Source organism: Candidozyma duobushaemuli (assembly GCF_002926085.2).
Source record: "Candidozyma duobushaemuli strain B09383 chromosome Unknown G_B09383, whole genome shotgun sequence".
Classification (NCBI taxonomy): Eukaryota; Fungi; Ascomycota; class Pichiomycetes; order Serinales; family Metschnikowiaceae; genus Candidozyma; species Candidozyma duobushaemuli.
In genome coordinates this window covers 679,136-699,535 of record NW_020289896.1, presented here as the reverse complement: position 1 = coordinate 699,535, position 20,400 = coordinate 679,136, and the positions used below count along the sequence as shown (strand labels likewise).

General features: G+C 48.5%; 8 protein-coding genes across 8 annotated transcripts; 6 read left to right on the top strand and 2 right to left on the bottom strand. All coding sequences in view use genetic code 12, as the record gives it.

The window, feature by feature from the left end:
- Positions 1-157: 157 nt before the first annotated feature.
- Positions 158-1,549, top strand: PRP3 (U4/U6-U5 snRNP complex subunit; the record flags this gene model as incomplete). The annotated part of the gene is made up of 1 exon (XM_025483728.1): positions 158-1,549. One exon carries the CDS (start codon positions 158-160, stop codon positions 1,547-1,549), a length of 1,392 nt encoding a protein of 463 aa, XP_025335963.1.
- Positions 1,550-2,693: 1,144 nt separating this feature from the next.
- On the bottom strand, positions 2,694-3,728 carry CXQ87_005301 (zinc-binding dehydrogenase; the record flags this gene model as incomplete). Its single annotated transcript, XM_025483727.1, has 1 exon — positions 2,694-3,728. The coding sequence occupies one exon, from the start codon at positions 3,726-3,728 to the stop codon at positions 2,694-2,696; it is 1,035 nt and encodes a 344-aa protein (XP_025335962.1).
- A 2,640-nt stretch (positions 3,729-6,368) lies between these two features.
- On the top strand, positions 6,369-8,981 carry RNR1 (ribonucleotide-diphosphate reductase subunit; the record flags this gene model as incomplete). Its single annotated transcript, XM_025483726.1, has 1 exon — positions 6,369-8,981. One exon carries the CDS (start codon positions 6,369-6,371, stop codon positions 8,979-8,981), a length of 2,613 nt encoding a protein of 870 aa, XP_025335961.1.
- An 812-nt stretch (positions 8,982-9,793) lies between these two features.
- Positions 9,794-12,127, top strand: OPT1 (oligopeptide transporter; the record flags this gene model as incomplete). The annotated part of the gene is made up of 1 exon (XM_025483725.1): positions 9,794-12,127. The coding sequence occupies one exon, from the start codon at positions 9,794-9,796 to the stop codon at positions 12,125-12,127; it is 2,334 nt and encodes a 777-aa protein (XP_025335960.1).
- Positions 12,128-13,037: 910 nt separating this feature from the next.
- CXQ87_005298 (uncharacterized protein) lies at positions 13,038-15,104 on the top strand (the record flags this gene model as incomplete). The annotated part of the gene is made up of 1 exon (XM_025483724.1): positions 13,038-15,104. One exon carries the CDS (start codon positions 13,038-13,040, stop codon positions 15,102-15,104), a length of 2,067 nt encoding a protein of 688 aa, XP_025335959.1.
- Positions 15,105-15,236: 132 nt separating this feature from the next.
- CXQ87_005297 (coatomer subunit epsilon) lies at positions 15,237-16,181 on the top strand (the record flags this gene model as incomplete). Its single annotated transcript, XM_025483723.1, has 1 exon — positions 15,237-16,181. One exon carries the CDS (start codon positions 15,237-15,239, stop codon positions 16,179-16,181), a length of 945 nt encoding a protein of 314 aa, XP_025335958.1.
- Positions 16,182-16,251: 70 nt separating this feature from the next.
- Positions 16,252-17,433, bottom strand: CDC11 (septin; the record flags this gene model as incomplete). The annotated part of the gene is made up of 1 exon (XM_025483722.1): positions 16,252-17,433. The coding sequence occupies one exon, from the start codon at positions 17,431-17,433 to the stop codon at positions 16,252-16,254; it is 1,182 nt and encodes a 393-aa protein (XP_025335957.1).
- Positions 17,434-18,587: 1,154 nt separating this feature from the next.
- CXQ87_005295 (uncharacterized protein) lies at positions 18,588-20,078 on the top strand (the record flags this gene model as incomplete). Its single annotated transcript, XM_025483721.1, has 1 exon — positions 18,588-20,078. The coding sequence occupies one exon, from the start codon at positions 18,588-18,590 to the stop codon at positions 20,076-20,078; it is 1,491 nt and encodes a 496-aa protein (XP_025335956.1).
- Positions 20,079-20,400: the final 322 nt, after the last annotated feature.

Genomic DNA, 20,400 nt, shown 5'->3' with positions numbered 1-20,400 from the left:
ACATCAAGTGTTCAGATTGTTTCCACTGCCAAAATAATCGCGATAAAAACAAAGATATAAATACCTTTCCCTACCCATATCACCAAAGGCTCTTTTCCTACTACTCATTTGCAACCGTTTTGCCTGCACGCCATCGCAGATACAACATCTTCTTCTGATGCCTCCATCACTGGGTGCCAATTGGCGGCTGCAGCTACCTCGTGGAAAGCGGCGTCTTGATTTTGACGATGAGCCTACGAAGGACAAAAAACGGGAGGTCAAACCGCCAAGCAAGTCCCAACCAAACATCAGCATCCACAACAGAACCACACCTTCAGGTTCAGGAAGTCAGAGCAGACAACACGACAGGGCACCTCCGGGCAAGCCCACTTCCCAAAAAGACCAAAAAAACGATGGGCCTCGACTGGGTCTCAGTACAGAAGTTCACCCACTTTTGAGAGACCTAGCTGCTGTTCCTCAGGCCAAAGCTGGACCCAAAAAGCCACGAAGCATCTTTGACCCCGCGTCGCTCAATCCTTACTTAGACCAGACGGCCGCTGGAGCTCCGACCCACAGACCGAGGCCGCTTTCGCTCAATCCACAAGGGAAATACGTCGCACAAGGTGACCAGCTACGAGAGAAGCTCAAGAAAGAAGAAGCAGAGGAGCAGCGGAAAAACGAACTAGCCAGCAAAAACCTTCTTCCTGACGAAAATATCGGCGAACAGCTATACAAGCCCCAATGGCCTCCGTTGATCGAATCGTGGGATAGACCGTTTCTCCAGAAAAGGCTGTACGACGAGTTCAAGGGCGATTTTGTATACGATTCTGAAGAGGCGCCTGTTTCCCTCTATATCCAGCATCCTGTCCCTGTGTACGTGAACAGGACAGAGGTGGAGCTGGCGTTGCATCTTACGAAGAAGGAAATGAAGAGAAAGAGAAGGAACGAGAGACTCGCCAGGCACAAGGAGAAGCAAGACCGCATCAAGCTTGGGTTAGACCCACCTCCGCCTCCTAAAGTGAAGCTTTCGAATTTGATGAATGTGCTCACTAACGAGGCCATCAAGGACCCTACTGGAGTCGAGATGAAGGTGCGACAGCAAGTCGAAGAAAGACATCGTCAGCACATGAAAGTCAACGAGGAAAGGCAATTGACGCCGGAACAACGCCACGAAAAAATTCACCAGAGGCACGAGCGGGACTTGAGCCGAGGGATCTTCACCACGGTGTATCGCGTCGACAAGATGGACTCCAAACAGCAGTACAAGGTGGACATCAACGCGAAGCAGATGGAGCTCCACGGGATGGTTTTGTTCAATCCCCGCTTCAACTTGGTCATTGTCGAAGGTGGCGAAAAAGCAATCAAGTTCTACAAAAGACTCATGACTTCACGTATTGACTGGGATTCGCAGCCAAACGGATCTCCGTGCGAAGTGGTCTGGGAGGGTCAATTGCGCCAGCTCTCCTTCAAAAAATGGTCACGCATGTACACGTCGTCTGACGAGGAGGCCACAACGTTGCTAGCCCGTTTTGGAGTCGAAAACTACTGGCGTGAAGCAGCGGCGGTATAAGGTGTGGACAAACACACCCGTACACCACCACACTAGCCCCACTGACCAACCGAACTTGCTCCACGCTCGGAGAGCTCACCAACTACTTCCAAACAAAATGGGCGCAGAATACAAAATCTTTGGCAAGCCAGTCAAGCCTCATGTGGTATGTTACAATTGCAATTGAGCCGTTTCCAGACAAAACTAACATTAGCTTTCCCTTCTCACCCTCGGTGCCGTTGTGGGCATAGCCGTTTGGCCAGGTCAGAAGAAGGCCAAGCAGGAGGTTGTGGACCAGACTACCAAGGGCCCTAAGCCTGGCGACAAGGACGAGGAGTTTGACTTCCAGAAGATCATCAAGTATGTATTGCACTTATGGCGCAATTGGCCGTTACTAACCGCAGCGATTTCACCAAGGATGAGAAATAGTCCGTGTATAACAATGAACATTGGCACAAGAGATACAATGGAACTAGAGTCGAATGACTGAATTGTAGAAGTGATGACGTGGAGGGTTTGGACGAGATTCATGACATACTGGGGTACGAAGGTGTGTTGATGATGCAGACAGGTGTGACCGGGTAAGCCGGACCAGTTTGGAGACACAATTTAAAGAGGAGCTAAACTTTAATTACGAGCAGGGACCGGATTGCTCGTCTTGTGGTTTCGAAACGTTATATTATGGCTAAGCTGGCTGGACAATTGAACGAACTAATCAGCATTGAACATTTTAAGGGAGCCCCAAATGTGGAAGTTTTGGAATTGTGGAAATCGAGGGTCTTGCTGTTTGCGAGATCTTTCGATAGTCTGTGATTTGATGGTTGACGAAGTTGATGTACAAGTTGCAATTTGCTTATATTAGAGAGCAAGCAAGGATGTAAGAGATCTGAATCTACATCAAACTGAAAAAGGTTACTGAAAAATAGGACTAATCCATTGAGCATGCGAGATCCTGGCCTCCACACCTTGTTGTATCTATGCATGTCGGCTATACTAAGCAACAGTGCTGGTAGATCTAAGTTTACGAACATGGAGGAGATTCATAATTCAGATTTATTCTACGTATTGTGCCACAGAACAATCAACATTTTATTGCCAAAACGACTGTCATTCCCCTAAGGCCCCTACCCATTCTATACTTACACTGTCCAGAGTCGTCGAGCACTTACAACTTCTGTTTCTGAGGGGGCACCAATACCACTCTTCCAACCACTTCTCCACGCTCCAATTTTTCCATCCATTGAGGTAACTCCTCCATAGGAGCCTCCTTGACAACAGGGTTCAACAATCCCCGCGAGATCCAGTCAAAGATCTCCAACTGCTCGGCAGACGTGCCTCCGAAGTTGTAGTGAATTGTCACGTCACGCCTCGAGAGATCGTAGTTAGGCAACATCAACTTCGAGTTACCCATGCCCACCACGACAATGTGTCCATACCTGCCGACATACTCGGCACACTCAGCTGCGGTAGCCTGGTATCCGACAAAGTCGAAACAGACATCAAAGGTCTCAACACCACCCAATTCCTCAGTATCCGTGTAGAACTCGTGAGCACCCGAGTCCAAGGCGAGTTTTTCACTCGAGGCCTTCTTGTCGACACACACAATGTGGCAGCCGTAGTTTCTCAAGACCTGGAGGGCATTAAGACCCAATCCGCCGGCACCAAATACCAACACCTTAGCAGTAGGGGTGAGCACATGGCGAACCTTCTTGATGGCGTGGAAAGGAGTCAAAATGGCATCCGAGGCCAGGGCAGCCTGAGCGAAGGACACGTTATCTGGGATCGGGAGCAAACAGCGCAATTGCTTGATGATAAGGTACTCCTGGAAGCCACCGTCACTCATGATACCGTAGCCACCAGTAGCGTTGGGACACTGGTTGTCCTTACCATTACGACAGTTAGGGCACATACCACAAGCCATTCCGATCAACAAGGCGTATCTGGCGCCGATCTCGAAACCCAGGTCCTGGAGAGCCAGCCCCACTTCGGCGATAGTGCCACAGACCTCGTGGCCCATCACCATACGGTCCATCGGAGGAGACTGAGCCAAAAGGATATGGAGATCGGAGTGGCAGATTCCGGCAGCTGTGATCTTGAGCAAAACCTCATTGGGTCCTGGCGTGGGAACGGGGCAATTATCCCAACGCTGGATGGTCTTTTTTCCTCTTTCGAATCCGTAGCAAGTCTGTGTAGCTGGCATTTTGCGTTGGTGTTTTTCGAGGGGATGCTCCTTTTATATACTCGGCACCGGACATAGGATTTTGGCCCCCGCATTTCGCAACCGGGTTCGATGGACTTCAGAATCCGGGGTAAAAAAGGGCTTTTCTCGGGTATTTCCGGAAATACCGAGATTTCTTGCTGTTTTCAGTATGAGGAGTGGAGTTGGTCAGTGTAGGCCGGGCTCCCAACACGGTGATAGGAGATTTCGGAAAAATGGGATTTTTTCCGAGCATAGCCAGGAGGCTTGTGGAGTGGAGATTTTGGAGACTTTCATGATGGGCACGGTGAAATAGATGATACTTAGTGGGTTGAAAGTATTTTAAGGTTATGTTGAGTTTTATGCAGCTGGTTTAGTGCGTTCGATGGATCGTGGATCGTATTGTTCTTCAGGCTTAGTATGTAGCACAAAAGTGAAAAGTTAGCAGAGGGCAGGTTTGTGGAGGTGGTTTGGAAATGTTTTGGGTTTAGCCTGAGAAAGCGGAGTCAGGATTTAAAAAATGCCTCGAGATCTACGAATGTGGGGGTTTGTGTTGGAAAAAACTCTGAAGCTCTGATCTCGGACTTGGAGTCCACACGGAGTGGTCTGCAGGACACCTCTAGTCTGACTTCTGAAAGGAATCTGTGGGGGACTTCATATTTTTCAAAAAAGAGCTAATTCGAGATGACTGATTTAAAGACGAGCGTTCAGGATTTGGTCTTTAGTCCTAGTTTGTAATCTAACGACGTGGTCTGAGGTAATTGATGGATCTGGTCAGAAGGAATAGGCAAGGTTGGCGATACAAATTTAGACCAAGTTTCCAGAACTGAACTCGAAATGGCTTTACCTTTTGAAACATGTAAAAAAGGAAATAGAAGCTCAGATGCTGCTTTGTTGTGCATTACCGTCTTTCACCATAGTTGCAATGGCGAGGGCATCAATTTTGCAACCGTGTAAGCACTGCATCGAAAGCTTATAGTAGAGATTTTTCTATCAAGAAACCATCAATTCAAAGGTTGAATAATGGTCAAGACAATAGAGGAACCATTTTCTGCTTACTGCGCTGATAATCGAAGGCTTTAGCGGTATTCAATTTGAGATCGTCCCTAACGACTCATGAGTATTTCTGCTCAGTTGACTATCAATAAACGAGGGAGCGACTACTTAGGCAGGCTCTGTCCATTGTACTTAACCAACATTGTGAGTGTTGTTCTGAAAAAACCGTCTAGCGATAGATAGTTTAGAGGAAAGAGCCCATGGCGCTTTCTATGAGGGCTTTTGTTTATGGAGGGTCATTAAAAAATCGATGCCCCGAATTTGGTCACATAATAGCGTTGACTCAGAGTTTGTGAATACAGGTTCAATTGGACTCTGTCACGTATGATAAGACCAAGACACAAACCCGATGTTTTACTCAGGGCCTACAATAGTAGTCTTAATAGGAATTCATCCCTGAACCACCCAGGGAGGCAAATAGATGACCGTTGACGGGTTACATACATCACCACAATGTCCAACACCCCGACTAGTTGATGATTTCCTGTTTCAAGTAATTACTGCGCCGTGTGTGCCATGTTTCACTAATTTCCAAACCTAAGCAACTCCCTCACCTTCCTGTTTTGATGCACCCCGTGTCTAACTGTGTACCTCCAGAACACTTTATCAGATACGAGCCACGGGCTTGGATGATCCAAATGAAGAAATCACGTTCAGCGACATTCCGCAAGCAAGCATAGACAAACGCTGCAAATAGAGCAAAACGGGTCCTTTACCGAATCAATTATCTTGCCCAAACAGGCAAATTGTCAACACGTCCACGAACACGTCTGGGCGTCGCGTTCACCGCGTTGCACGGGTATTCGAGAAAGCAGAAAAAGAAGGCGAGTTTTTTTCATAATAAATTGGAAGGTGATGCTCTTGATGAAGAGAATGTGAGGAAAACTCCAAAATCAGGGTTTCGGGACACTCTGGATGCACCGTTTGTTGATGTCTTATCTGACACAGGACGTTTTGCACCCAGGCAGGACACACAAACAACCTGTGTCCAACTCCACTCCGATCCGGAGCCGCCACAGACTGATAAGGCAAGCGACATTTCACCCTGAAAGTGAACAAAGAAGACGTGGAATTGTCACGATTCGAGAGCAGGTAGACTTTTGGAGGGTGACTTTGAAAGTGGAGGTGGACCAGTATTAGATGTATAGCCAACGCTGGAGAGGCAATCTGGAAAAGAAGTTTATTATTCAGAAATGCGTTTCAGCGTCTTCCCCGTCTTTTCAGAGCTCTCATGACGCCTTAGACGTGTCAGTCGAAGCATGTTTACAATAGTACGATGCACTTTGCAGCCATTTGTCAGCCACAGTAGGGACCACTATTTCCAAACCCTCTTGATCATTCCAACTTTTAAAATTACAAATCCTTTAATTATCTCCAGTAATTCATAAAAGTCTCTTTTCTTTTTCACTCCCAACCCTACTTTCTGCCAATGACAGGGATGGCCGAGTGGGACTCACGTCTATTGTCGCGCGACACGGGTTTGTTTTGATGGGAGACAAATTTTTCTGTGCACACGCGTACTATATATTCTCACCTTCTGCTCCCAAAAACACAGCGTCTTTTTTTGACTCATTCACATATTTAATCATGTACGTCTACAAGAGAGACGGACACAAGGAGCCCGTGCGCTTCGACAAGATCACCGCCAGGGTCCAGAGGTTGTGCTACGGCTTGGACACCGAACACGTTGATGCTGTTGCCATCACCCAGAGAGTCATTTCTGGTGTGTACCAGGGTGTCAACACCATCGAGTTGGACAACTTGGCTGCCGAGACCGCCGCCTACATGACCACCATCCACCCGGACTACGCGATTTTGGCCGCCAGAATCGCCGTCCTGAACTTGCACAAGCAGACCACCAAGCAGTTCTCCCAGGTGGCCAAGATCTTGTGGGAATACGTTAACCCCAAGACTGACTTGCACTCGCCCATGATCTCCAAGGAGACCTACGACATCATCTGTGAGAACGAGAACGAGTTGAACTCCGCCATTGTTTACGACAGAGACTTCAACTACAACTACTTTGGTTTCAAGACCTTGGAGCGTTCTTACTTGCTCAGAGTCAACGGCAAGGTGGCCGAGAGACCACAGCACTTGCTCATGAGAGTTGCCATTGGTATTCACGGTAGAGACATTGAGCGCGTCATTGAGACCTACAACATGATGTCCCAGAGATACTTCACTCACGGCTCTCCAACCTTGTTCAACGCTGGTACCCCTAGCCCACAGATGTCGTCTTGTTTCCTTGTCGCCATGAAGGAGGACTCCATCGACGGTATCTACGATACTTTGAAGACCTGTGCCTTGATCTCCAAGAGTGCCGGTGGTATCGGTTTGCATATCCACAACATTAGAGGTACTGGTGCCTACATTGCTGGTACCAACGGTACCTCCAACGGTATCATCCCCATGGTCCGTGTGTTTAACAACACTGCCCGTTACGTCGACCAGGGTGGTAACAAGAGACCAGGTGCTTTTGCTCTTTACTTGGAGCCATGGCACTCGGACATCTTTGACTTCATTGACATCAGAAAGAACCACGGTAAGGAAGAGATCAGAGCTAGAGACTTGTTCCCTGCCCTTTGGATTCCAGACTTGTTCATGAAGAGAGTCGAGCTGAACGGCGACTGGACCTTGTTCTCCCCTAACGAGGCCCCAGGCTTGGCAGACTGCTACGGTGACGAGTTCGTCGAGTTGTACGAGAGATACGAGAGAGAGGGTCGTGGTAGATCCACCATCAAGGCCCAGAAGCTTTGGTACTCTATCTTGGAGGCTCAGACTGAGACTGGTACTCCATTCATGTTGTACAAGGATTCCTGTAACGAGAAGACCAACCAGAAGAACTTGGGTATCATCAAGTCCTCTAACTTGTGTTGCGAGATTGTCGAGTACTCCTCTCCTGAGGAGGTTGCCGTGTGTAACTTGGCCTCGATTGCCTTGCCATCTTTCGTCTCTAAGGACGCCAACTCTTGCTGGTACGACTTTGACAAGTTGCACGAGGTTACCAAGGTTGTGACCAGAAACTTGAACAGAATCATTGACCGTAACTACTACCCTGTTGAGGAGGCCAGAAGATCCAACTTCAAGAACAGACCTATTGCTCTTGGTGTGCAGGGTCTTGCCGACTCCTTCATGGCCTTGAGATTGCCATTCGACTCTCAGGAGGCCAAGGAGTTGAACATCCAGATCTTCGAGACCATCTACCACGCTGCCGTCGAGGCCTCGATCGAGTTGGCTGCTGAGGAGGGTCCTTACGAGACATACGAGGGCTCGCCAGCATCTAAGGGCTTGTTGCAGTACGACTTGTGGAACAAGAAGCCTACTGAGTTGTGGGACTGGGACACCTTGAAGCAGAAGATGGCCAAGCACGGTCTTAGAAACTCGTTGCTTGTTGCTCCTATGCCAACCGCTTCCACGTCGCAAATCTTGGGTAACAACGAGTGCTTCGAGCCATACACATCTAATATCTACTCGAGAAGAGTTCTTGCTGGTGAGTTCCAGATTGTCAACCCACACATGTTGAAGGACTTGGTTGACTTGGGTATTTGGAACGACTCCATGAAGAGTAACATTATTGCCAACAACGGTTCCATCCAGTCATTGCCTAATGTGCCAGACGAGATCAAGGCATTGTACAAGACCGTGTGGGAGATCTCGCAGAAGCACATCATTGACATGGCTGCCGACAGATCTGCCTTCATTGACCAGTCGCAGTCGTTGAACATCCACATCAAGGACCCCACAATGGGTAAGTTGACGTCGATGCACTTCTACGGTTGGAAGAAGGGTTTGAAGACGGGTATGTACTACTTGAGAACGCAGGCTGCCGCTGCTGCCATCCAGTTCACCATCGACAAGAACTCTGTCGGTGAGGCCGGTAAGACTGTTGCTTCGTTGGAGAAGTTGAACCAGAGAAAGTACCTTCCGAAGAGACTTATGGGCGAGTCTTCTACGCCTTCGCCTAATGTGACGAGCGTCAGCGAGGAAAATGCGCGTGCCGTGTCTACGGAGCCATCTCTGTTGGAGAACCTGGTTGCGGAATTGAAGATTGAAGACAAGGCCGGAAACGAGGCCGACAATTCCGAGGGACAAGATCCCGAGGGAAAGAAGTCCGAGGAGGGGGAGAGCGACATCTACAGCTCGCAGGTTATTGCGTGCGCGATCGATAACCCGGAATCGTGCACTATGTGCTCTGGATGAGTCATGGGACCGTAGGAAATAAATTAATGTCAGGGTTCGCGGTGTAGGATTAGCAGCGGGGCAGGTGTGGCACGGACTGCACGGAGGCGCCTGTCATCGAGTGTAGCGAGCCTAAGCCGAGCCGCCAGACGCTTCACTGACGTCAACTCAGCGGTGTAGGGAAGAAAATAGGAAATGATGCAAATTGGACAAAAGTCAAACCTGTCCCAAAATCAAGAAAGTTTAAAAATTTTATATGTGGTGCCTCCATTTTCCCGGAACAAGAGTCGACATGCCGGCCCGGTTTCGGCGCATGAGGCGTGGCTCCTCCACACGCATTTCAGCAGCCGCCTGGCGGTACGGCTCCTGATAAGGCACCCCTCGCATACAGTAAAATGCCGTTTCGATTTGTGACCAATCTTTATCAAAAAAAATACCTTACCAAGATCAGGTCTGCTTCCCACGATACACCGTTCTGCCTTGAGATCTATAATGTGAAATGACATCGACGTTGACAGCTTTTTCTCTTGGCTTAGCGGGGCGGGTGGAGTAGCCGTGCGCCAAGGTGAGGGAATTTGGTATCGAAACGCACCAACGTGAATTTCCAAAAGCGAGGGGTACCAGGGGCACGGCAAGGTTTTTAGAAAATAGGCGTTTTTGAAAAAAGCTGGGGCGGAGAGCCCTTTATATACCTCCGTTTCGGTGGATGGCTTCGTTCGGTTCGATTGGGAAGCTTATTTAGCAGTGCGGCTCGATAACGCATCTCCACGGCACTTGAGGGTATATAAAGCGCATTTGGCACCCATTGTAAAAAAAAACCATCTGTATTTTCCATGGACAAACTCAAGGCCACGCTCTTCCAGGAGAAGAGGGTCGATCTCGGCGCAGAGGAGAAGAACGTTTCTTCCTCGGATAACGACGTTCCTGTTGCCTTGGCGGTGTCCAAATCCCAGGATTTCGACCCCATCGACCATGCTATTGCTGCCCAGATTTCCAACGACGGGTACGCCGCCGTCACAGTTGAAGATGACTCGCCATATCCGGAAGTCAGAGCCTCCGTGCCTTCTACAGACGACCCGCTGATTCTCCAAAGCACCGTCAGAATGTGGGTGCTCGGTACCATTTTGACCACCTTGGGCTGTGGTATGAACTTGCTTTTCTCCTTCCATAGACCCGCTTTCTCCATCACAACCTACGTGACGTCCATTTTGGCCTACCCACTTGGCCGTGCGTGGGAGTACGCTGTTCCAGACTGGAAGATTTTCGGTGTTTCCTTGAACCCCGGTCCTTTCAGTTTGAAGGAGCACACCATCATCACCATCATGGGCTCGGTCTCCTTTGGCGGTGGTGCAGCTTACGCCACAGACATCCTTTTGGCTCAGAATAAGTTCTACAACTCCGACTATGGTGTGGGTTTTGCTATTTGTGCCATTCTTTCCACACAAATCATCGGTTTCTCTTTGGCCGGTATGGCGAGAAAGATCTTGGTCGAGGCGCCATCAGCAGTGTGGCCCGCCAACCTTGTCACGGCTACTTTCTTGACCAACATGCACGTTAACGAAAATCATACGGCCAACGGCTGGAAAATCTCCAGATACGCTTTCTTCGCTATTGTGTTTGCGTGCTCCTTTGTGTGGTACTTCTTCCCCGGCTACATTTTCCAGGCCTTGTCCTACTTTGCCTGGCCTACGTGGATTGCTCCAGATAACGCTACCGTGAACCAGGTGTTTGGTGCCGCTTCTGGTATGGGTTTGATGCCAATCACCTTTGACTGGAACCAGGTTGCAGGCTACATTGGTTCTCCTTTGATTCCTCCAGCTTCTGTCATTCTCACCATCGCCCTTTCCATTGTGGTTATCTACTGGATCATCGTGGCTGCTCTTTACTGGACCAACACCTGGTACTCCAAGTACATGCCATTGTCGTCTTCCGACTCGTACGACCGTTACGGTGAAGTCTACAATGTGTCTAAAATCATGAACGTCAACGAGTTGACTCTTGACGAGCAAGCATATAAGAACTACTCCCCATTGTTCATGTCGACGACTTTCGCCATTTCTTACGGTATGTCGTTTGCCTCCATTATTGCTACTGTGGTCCACACTGCTCTTTTCCACGGTGAGGATATCATGAACCAGATCAGACAGAAGGAGAGACCTGACGTCCACCAGCGTCTTATGAGAGCTCACTACAAGAACATCCCAGAATGGTGGTTTTTGATTGTCTTCCTTGGTGCTTTCGCCCTTTCTATTGTCACCATCAGATGCTGGAACACTGAGATGCCTGTGTGGTCGCTTATCGTAGCTCTTTTGATTGCTGTTTTCTTCTTGTTGCCTGTCGGTATCATTTACTCCATCACCAATATCGCTGTTGGTTTGAATGTCGTCACCGAGTTCATCATCGGTTACATGGTCCCAGGTAAGCCTTTGGCCATGATGTTCTTCAAGACTTACGGTTACATCACCAACAACCAGGCCGTCACTTTTGCTCAGGACATGAAGCTTGGTCACTACATGAAGATCAAGCCTATCCTTCTTTTCTGGGCCCAATTGTGGGCTACGATATGGGGCTCTCTTGTCCAGATTGGTGTTTTGAGATGGGCTTACGGCAACATCGACAACTTGTGTGACTCCAAGCAGAAGAACGGTTACTCCTGTCCTAACGGTAGAGTGTTCTTCAACGCCTCTATTATTTGGGGTGCCATTGGTCCAGGCAGAATGTTCTCCCAGGGCCAGATCTACTACCAGTTGTTGTTCTTCTTCTTGCTTGGTCTCTTGCCTGTGGTCAACTGGCTAATTGTCAGGAGGTGGCCTAACTCCCCAGTTAGATGGCTCAACTGGCCCGTCTTCTTCTCCGGTACCGGTTACATTCCTCCAGCCACTCCTTACAACTACGTCAACTACTGTGCTGTGGGTATCTTCTTTGGTGTCTTCATCAAGAAGAGATTCACCCACTGGTACTTCAAGTACAACTACTCGCTTTCCGCTGGTTTGGATATCGGTTTGGCATGGTCCTCGTTGATTGTCTTTTTGTGTTTGAGTTTGACAAATGCCACTTTCCCATCGTGGTGGGGCAACAGCATCTTGGACAGAACTGCGGACTTGGCGAACACCGCCGTCAGTAAGACCCTTGCGCCCGGCGAGGCCTTTGGTCCAGACTCTTGGTAATAATCTACTTCTCGGTACATAGGAAATTTTACAATAATCCGATATACAAGCGGGGTGTAGTGGTGGTTGGATAGAGAGGTAAATTTAGTCAAATAGACTAAGTTTATAGAAAATAATAGTTTGTCGAGCCGACTTGGTTTTCCATTGGACTCTGATTAGACGAGGTTGGACTGAAGTGGCATAGCGCCACAATTTTAAGGTTCTTGCAGATTTGATACCACAAAGTCAACTTTTTGTATTTTGCCGCATCGTGCCAGAAGCACGTTTGGAAATCGAAGTTAATGATTTATCTGTGGCGAGTTTGTAGGAGACACAAAGTAGGTCTTCTTGGTACGGAATATGCATAGTGCAGAGCGCTCGTCTACATATATTCAGCTTACTGATACCTTCTAGAATTATTGAATGTAGCATCTGAAATATTCAGATGATCTCTGTATGTCAAATTTTCCAAGCCTTTCTCATTAAACTTCGTTCGTTATCTCCATTGTCATGCACTATTGTGAATGATGGCTTGTCACAAGATATCACCAAGACGCCATTCCATCAACAGCTCAACCAAAAATAACAAAAATCCCAGAAACACGAAAATCAAATATTAAGCCGCTCTTCAAATTCTCCAAATATTGAGGTTTCCCCGCCCGTTGGCTATGTCCTTATCTATCCCATCACATTGCGGCATTCCCTAAGAATAAGCACCGACCCTGACCCGATTTCCAAAGACATACCGTTTCCATCCCACTAAAAAAGCACTCATCAAAATAACAATTTTTTTCAAAATCCACTAATGCCAGCCAAATCCGGTGACCCTGATCTGTGGTCAGTCCGGCACAGGAAGCCGGAGCACAAGACCGAGAAAGAGCCAAGACCTCAACCCTAGAATCCTAGATCCCAGCTCACGTTCAGTTGAAGCATGTCTGATGAACAGCGGCTGTCTTTATTAACACATAAACGGCCTGATCCGGAGAGCCAGATCGGCTCGGAATCTCCACAAGTGACTCCTCAAGAAACACCACAGAGCTCACCAGAAGAATCGCCAGAACCAGAATTGCAGACCCGATGGGGAGCTCTTCATCCGAAAACATGGAAGGATTCTCTAAAAAGCTTTTTTGTTGCCTGGGTAAGTGGCCCCACTCATCCTCGTGATGATCCTCCCCAACCTATATGGAAACTTCGCCAGTTAGAACTACTCCCGGACCGGTTCCGGAGAAAGGTGCTGCCCACATCTAGAGTGATCATTTTGCTTGTGTATATGCTTGTTTGGATTGCCATCTGGTCCAGGGTGCTTCTTCCGTACTTTACGGAGGTTCCTGAAGTCAAGGGAGATTCAGATGCTACGGTCATCTCGTTAACGTGCACTGACGCTTACGACTTCTGGAAAGGAAAGAACGCTGCTTGTGGGCTAGACGCAAAAGCTTGTCCAAAGCTCCATCAAGATAAAGATGTGATCATCAGGTGTCCCGCCTTGTGTGACCGTGGTAGCTGGCTCTACTCGCTGAGGGCTGTGGGAGACCAGATGATCAAGTATAGAGGATTGTTTGTTGGAGGCGGTGAAAAGGAACGTGATGAAGATGGCACTATCACGCACCCATACAGGGCAGACTCGTTTCCTTGTGGAGCTGCCGTGCATGCTGGCATAGTATCACCTTTCTACGGGGGATGTGCCAAAGCGTCCTTCAGCAGCGGTTCTCAGTCGTCATTTGCAGCGCAAAAGGGCCACTATGGCGTTTCTGATTCGATCGAATTCGACTCCTTCTTCCCCACTTCGTATGTGTTCACGGAGCTTGAGTCGAAAGTCTCGCATTGCAAAGACCCTAGACTTGTGGTGCTTTTCTTGAACATCTTGCTCGGCTTGCCTATAGTCATCTTGGGCTCTTCAACAGTCTTTATTTGGGTGATCATGTCGGTGGGCTTCTGGACAATCACTTTGGCTACAGACCCTCCAACCCTCGTAGACCCAGCCAGTCTGGAAACCTTTTACGAATTGGTTTCGCTCAGTTTGGGCAGATTCTTGCCTACATGCTTTGTGATGTATTTCTTGTGGGAGGTCAGCATCAAACGAACATTCAGCAAACCCCAGGAGGAGAACATCAACCCGGCTGATGATCAAACTCCAACAGGATCACCAATGTCTAGACTCATTTTTTGGTATCCTTTCTTTTGGCTTGGCGTGCTCAACAATATTACATTCGATAGATTACCCGTTGACAGACTCACGCTTAAAGATCTCAAGGCTCAACCGGGTGCTCTTCTTACAGTTTCTGTATTTGCAGTGATTATCGTCGTTTGCGTCATCACGCAAGCATACCTGGTGTGGCTCTCAGGTAGATTCAACAAGCTCATCAAAGTATACATCATGATGTTCGCTGCGTTGTTTGCGATTGCATGGATTCCTGGTTTGACGCTCCGTATCCACCACTACATCTTTGCGTTGATGTTTATCCCTGGATGCTCCACTAGAGGCCGTACCGCATACGTATTCCAGGGTCTTCTACTCGGACTTTTCCTTTCTGGTGTTGCTCGTTGGGGTTATGCTTCCATTGCTGAAACCAATTTGTCTCTCTTGCGTGGTGAGCCAGCAGGCAAGATCACCCCACCGACAATTTTCGATGTGAATGCTGCCGATGGCATGATCTATTGGGAAGACAGCTTTGACACTGCCGAGGTCAAGAACAGCACCTACTTGACCAACGAGCTCACAAAGTACACCCATGTCTCCCTTTTGGTCAACGACGTCGAGAGATACATTGACGTGAACGAAGGCAAACTCAATTTGACAGAACTCGTCGAAAATAATAAGTATCTCGACGAGCTCGTCAAAATGTCGATGGTTCAGCAAGCTGATCCTGCCGATATTGCACTCTACTTGCGGATATCCAGGTACGATCCCAAGAGCAAGCGCCACGGCGACTACACCAAAGCTTACAAACTTCAATACCCCAGCTTCAACCTTACCAAAGCAGCATCGGGAGTGACATGATTTTCCCCTCGCTGAACGTTTATAGAAATAGGTACCAGAAGCATTTTGCACCCATTTTGCCTGCACACTGTGTAGTACTACTTCTCAGGCTTATACACGTCGACTGAAAACCAGAAACACTTCACAACCACCATGGACGAATTTAGCGATTCCGGCGAGTTGTACACCATCAGAAACCAGTTTTTCACAAGTCAGCATCACAAGGTTGTTTCATACTCATTGGACTCCTTTGCTCATGAAAATAAACTCAGAGTTTTGGAATTCCAAGTGAGATCTAGTGTTGCCTTGTCCCAAGATGCTTCTCAGTTGATTGACCAAGGAAAGCTGATTTTCCCAGAACTGACTCATGTTTTCGATGTTTTGCAAGCTTGGAACGATTTGATGACTTTTGGCATTGACGAATCCACTTACTTTGACGATGTTGTGGATGCTGAGTTTGAGTTGCAGGCCAGTCTAACCGCTCTCTACTACGTCAAATTCAAGAAGGACATTCCCCTGGCCATCCAGCTTCTCGTGAAGTACACAAACTACAACACAAACAACGTCAAGGAGTTGGAGCCATACTTGATCCTCGTTCAGTTGTACTTGATCAGGGAGAACTTCTCTGATGCCGACAAGATCTACAAGAGCTTCCAAAACTTCCCACCACAGGCCAGAGACAACATCATCTACCAGGTGTTGGAGAGCTGGATCTTGTCTATCAAGGGCGAGTCCGACAACATCTCCAACTCATACTACTTTTACGACGAGATGTTGTCCTCGGACTTTGACGACGATCCCCAGGGCAAGTTCCGTATTTTGAACGTCTTACTTGTTATGACATTGCAATTGAAGCACTTCCCAGAAGCCAAGGAGTTGTTGAACCAAATCAATGCTCTCAACTACAAGGGTAACGAGAATGACGACTTCATTGCCAACCAGGTGACGTTTGACTACCTCACCAACGGTGGCGCTAACGTTTCTGCATTGTTGCAGCGTTTGAAAGAGGCCAACGCCGAGCACCAGTTGCTCACCGACTTGGAGGACAAGAACGCCAAGTTCGACGAAATCGTGAACAAGTACCTGGCTGCTACATAGACACGATTTGTACACTAGAATAAATTACTGGCACGGGCATTTGAATCATGTAGAATTGTTATGTCCCTAGTTACTCGTCTATCTTGACCACCTCGCCCTCATCATTGAACTTCAATCCCTCGGCGAGTAATCTTTTCTCGATCTCCTTCAACTCGTTTTCCCTCTCCAAAAGCTCTCTTCTCTTGTTCACCAAATCCTGGTGCACACGCTCCTCGAACTTCTTCAAGCGCTCCTCTTCCAACTTGATCTGCTCTTCCTTCATTAGGTAGCCTGACTCTTCTTCCTTCTTCTCGCCATTGTCGTCCTCCTCCTCCTCGTTATTGCTGTAGGAGAACTTCTTTCCGGACAAGGCCTCGGTTCTGTAGTTTTCGTAGATGACCTCGTGCGTGCGCTCCTTGAACTCGTTGAGATGTGTGATCATAAGAATGTTTTTCAATATCGTGAAGTCGTTGAATTCAGGCAATTCGATGTTGATGGGCTTGGCGTATGCTGGGTTCAACACGCGCAACTTCAAGAGGTCGTCCTCGTCACCCAGTTCCTGGAATTTGTTGGCACCGATGACGGCGAATGGAATCAAGGAGTTCAAGTACTTGTTGTACTCGATGATCTCGTCGTCGATGTAGTCCTGCTCGTACTCATACTCGTTGAATCTGTAGTATTGAATCTTGTAGTTGTTGAGGTCTTCCAAGATCAATTTTTTGTTCAATTTCAATTCCGCAGGCGTCAAGGAGTCCGCCTTGGATATGACGGGAATCACATTGACCAACCCACTGACGTGTTGCAAGAATTTCACGTCAATCTCTGAAAGACCATGACCCGTGGCATTGATCAAGTAGATCAACACGTGGATACGGCCGTCCTTGAAACGAGGATTACGCTTGACCCTGCTCTCTTCCAAAAGCACCTCGTCGTATTGATGTCTGATGAAGTCCACGATGATCTTAAAGTCATCGTCGCAGTCAATGGCATTGGCGAAATTGGGGGTATCGATAATGTTCAACGAGATCTTGTGACCGTCGTTGTCCTCCAACTCGACGTTTTCGTGCCTCAATGTAAGCCTCTTCTGGAAAGAGTCCTGGGTGGCTGTCAGAGACGTGGGAACTATGGAATTTCCTCCACAGAGGGAGTTGATCAAGGTGGAACGGCCCAGACCGGACTCGCCAATAATCATGGCCGAGAAGTTGATGGACTTCTTGATAGTCCTTCTTTTTCTCAACGCCGAAGACGACGTGTTGTAGTCCTGGTACGACATGGTGGTTGAAGAGGAGGAGTTTGTTGGTGTTTACTCGCGAACGACACGTCTGGGTGTGCAGGTGGGAAATTTTCAGGTACCGTAGCCGACGGAGCCAGGGAGGTCGAATGGCGATCAACGGGGGATGACTGGGTAGGGATTTGGAGGGAAACGGGGGTTTGGGGGTTTAGGTTGGCGTAGGGGTGGTTTTGGTGAATGCACGTGATGTGTCACGTGACAATTTCAATTCCAACGGAAACCGACGAACTCGTTCCCCAGCGATAGGTGTGGGTGTTTATACCATAAACGGGCTCATAAGATATCCTTTACGAGGGCTCCAATATCAATTGAGCTGCGAAGGTGCAATACTACAAGGTGGCAGTATACACTTCTGTAGACCGGAATCTCAGAGCCCTATAATTAACATCGATGCATTGACCGCGCCCACCTGTTAATCCAACTCCACACCGCTAAAGCACTATAACTACGTGGTCGACTTGGTCCACGTGACCATCATCACGTGGCGTCGTACGACCCACCCACCAACCTCCATTCAACCGCTATCTCCCTCCTCTGAGGGGTTGGCCGTGTTTTCCTAACCCAGACATGGCTATCGCGAGACCACCCTGGGTTATATGCAGTCCGTTAACTCCCATTCTAGACGGGGCAGCAATGTGCGCCGTTATGCTCGCCGATCGTTACGAGACACTTCCAGGTGTGGATTTTCGCCCGCACATGTCAAGCGCAAAGTGCCCCTGGACGTACAAAAGGAAAAAAAAACATATTGGATGGAAAAAAAGGGAAATTTTACGCTTTTCTGGGTTTCTGGTTGGTGGAGGTTTCCAGTGATAGGAGGTTTCCGATCACGTGGCAAGCGCCACCCCCCAACGTCCACGGACCCCTCGGAGCAGCTCCATTGTGCGTCGATCAAATAAAGACTTAGCCTTGAGCCCCTAGACGGGGAACTTCTAATTAAGGAAAAAAACTGATAAGGTGCCAGTGTCTGGCTTGTGCAGAATTTGTTCTCATTGTTTACTTTTCGTGCTTTTGTTCCCGAGGCTCAGGTACTGGTTATGGTGGTTCTTGCAGGCCAACTTTTTCGCAGCCAGAATCACATTCACCACTCGCATGCAGCAGCTATATAAGCATCATCATGTCCTCTTTCACACTCCACCATGGATTACCACCTTGTCGTGCTAGTGCACGGAATATGGGGAAACTCGTCCCACATGCTGTATCTTGCTGAGCAGATCCAGCGACACACAAAAGCCCACGAGTCCATTGTGGTTTACAAGACAGGCTCGCATCTGGGGTACAAGACGTATGATGGTATAGACGTGAATGGTAAGAGGGTTGCCGACGAGATCTTTGCGGAGACGTCGCGTCTCAATGACCAGGGTGGCAAAGTTACGAAAATCTCGGTCATTGGCTACTCTTTGGGCGGGTTGATGGCGCGGTACGCTTTGGGCATTCTCTACCACCACAAGTACTTTGAGCAGGTGCAACCAGTTCACTTTGTCACGTTTTGTACGCCCCACGTTGGCATCAACAACATCAGTCTGTCGCTTTCGTCCAAGATCTTCAATTTTATAGCGCCCTATGTGTTGGTGTACACGGGCCACCAGATGTTCTTGAACGATAAGACCGCCACGGTGGGAAACGACGATAAGTTGCCCTTGCTTGTGTGGATGGCCGATTCAAAACTGCCCTTCTACAAGGCGTTGGCTTCGTTCCAGCACCGGTCGCTCTACGGCAATGCCATCAACGACCGCAGAACCAGCTGGTACACCACCTTCATCTCCAACGTTGACCCCTTCAACGCCATGGTCAACGAGTCGCTCAGTGCCTACAATTTGGAGTACGTCAAGGGCTACGAGCCCAACGTCATTGACTTCACGCGGTCCATCTCGTTCAGCAAGATCGAGAGGCCTATCAAGAAACGAACTCTTAATCCATTGCGCTGGCTCTACAAGATCTTTGTCTGGACCAAGATTGTGGCGTCTCTTATTGTCACCATGCCTATCTACTCCATCTACCTCCTCGGCAACGCCATCTGGCAGCGAGTGCAGCTCAATAGAAGACTCCGCAACTTCTACAAGGAGAGCCCCAACAGCCTCTCTGTGTTGTACGATTTGGTGGACAACGACTATGACCTCGAGAAGGGTCCCAAGTTGACGAAATCCGAGTTCCAGGAGATGCAGAAACCCGACCTGGACCACGAGGAGACGTATTTCGAGGCCATCGAGGAGAGGATCCACGACAGAGCTGAGCTTTTCGTCGACTCGATCTTCAAGGCCGTCAACAGCGCCAGCTACTACGACTACCACTACAGTGTTTCCAAGAAAACGCCATCTTCCTCAAAACCCGCTTCCTCAAAACCCACATCAGACGATAATTCGACCAACGAGGAAAGCAAGCTTCTTCCAAAGCCCGGGTTGGTAAACCTCAAGGGTAAGGCGGTGAAGAACGATTTCAAGTTGAAGTTCGACTGGAGGCAGGAGAAGATTGTGGAGGGATTGAACACGCTTCAGTGGAACAAGTTCCCAGTGATCATCCGTAACACCAAGGCGACGCATGCGGCTGTGATCCATCGTCATAATGACCCTAACTTCGGCGAAGGCAAGGTCGTCGTGCGCCACTTTATCGAGCAGGTATTCAAGGTATAGGTTATAGATAGTATATTATGGAAGGAGGTAGTGACGTTGGTGGTTGTAGATGGTGATGCCAGGAATTGTTCACCACAAGTCCGAGACAATAGGAAGCGGCTGACATGATCGGAGCGAATGAGAGTTGAGATGAGTAAGATGGGATAGAAGGATTATACAAACCAAACGACGACTGTATATCAGGTCTATATTCCCAAAGATTTCGATTGCCATATTGCTAGTGCGCTTCTTCAATTCGTATAAAGCACAATGTCAATCCTACAACACTCCGACAGATGACATTTATAAAGTATATATTGTACAGCAGGCAGGGCTGGCGCCC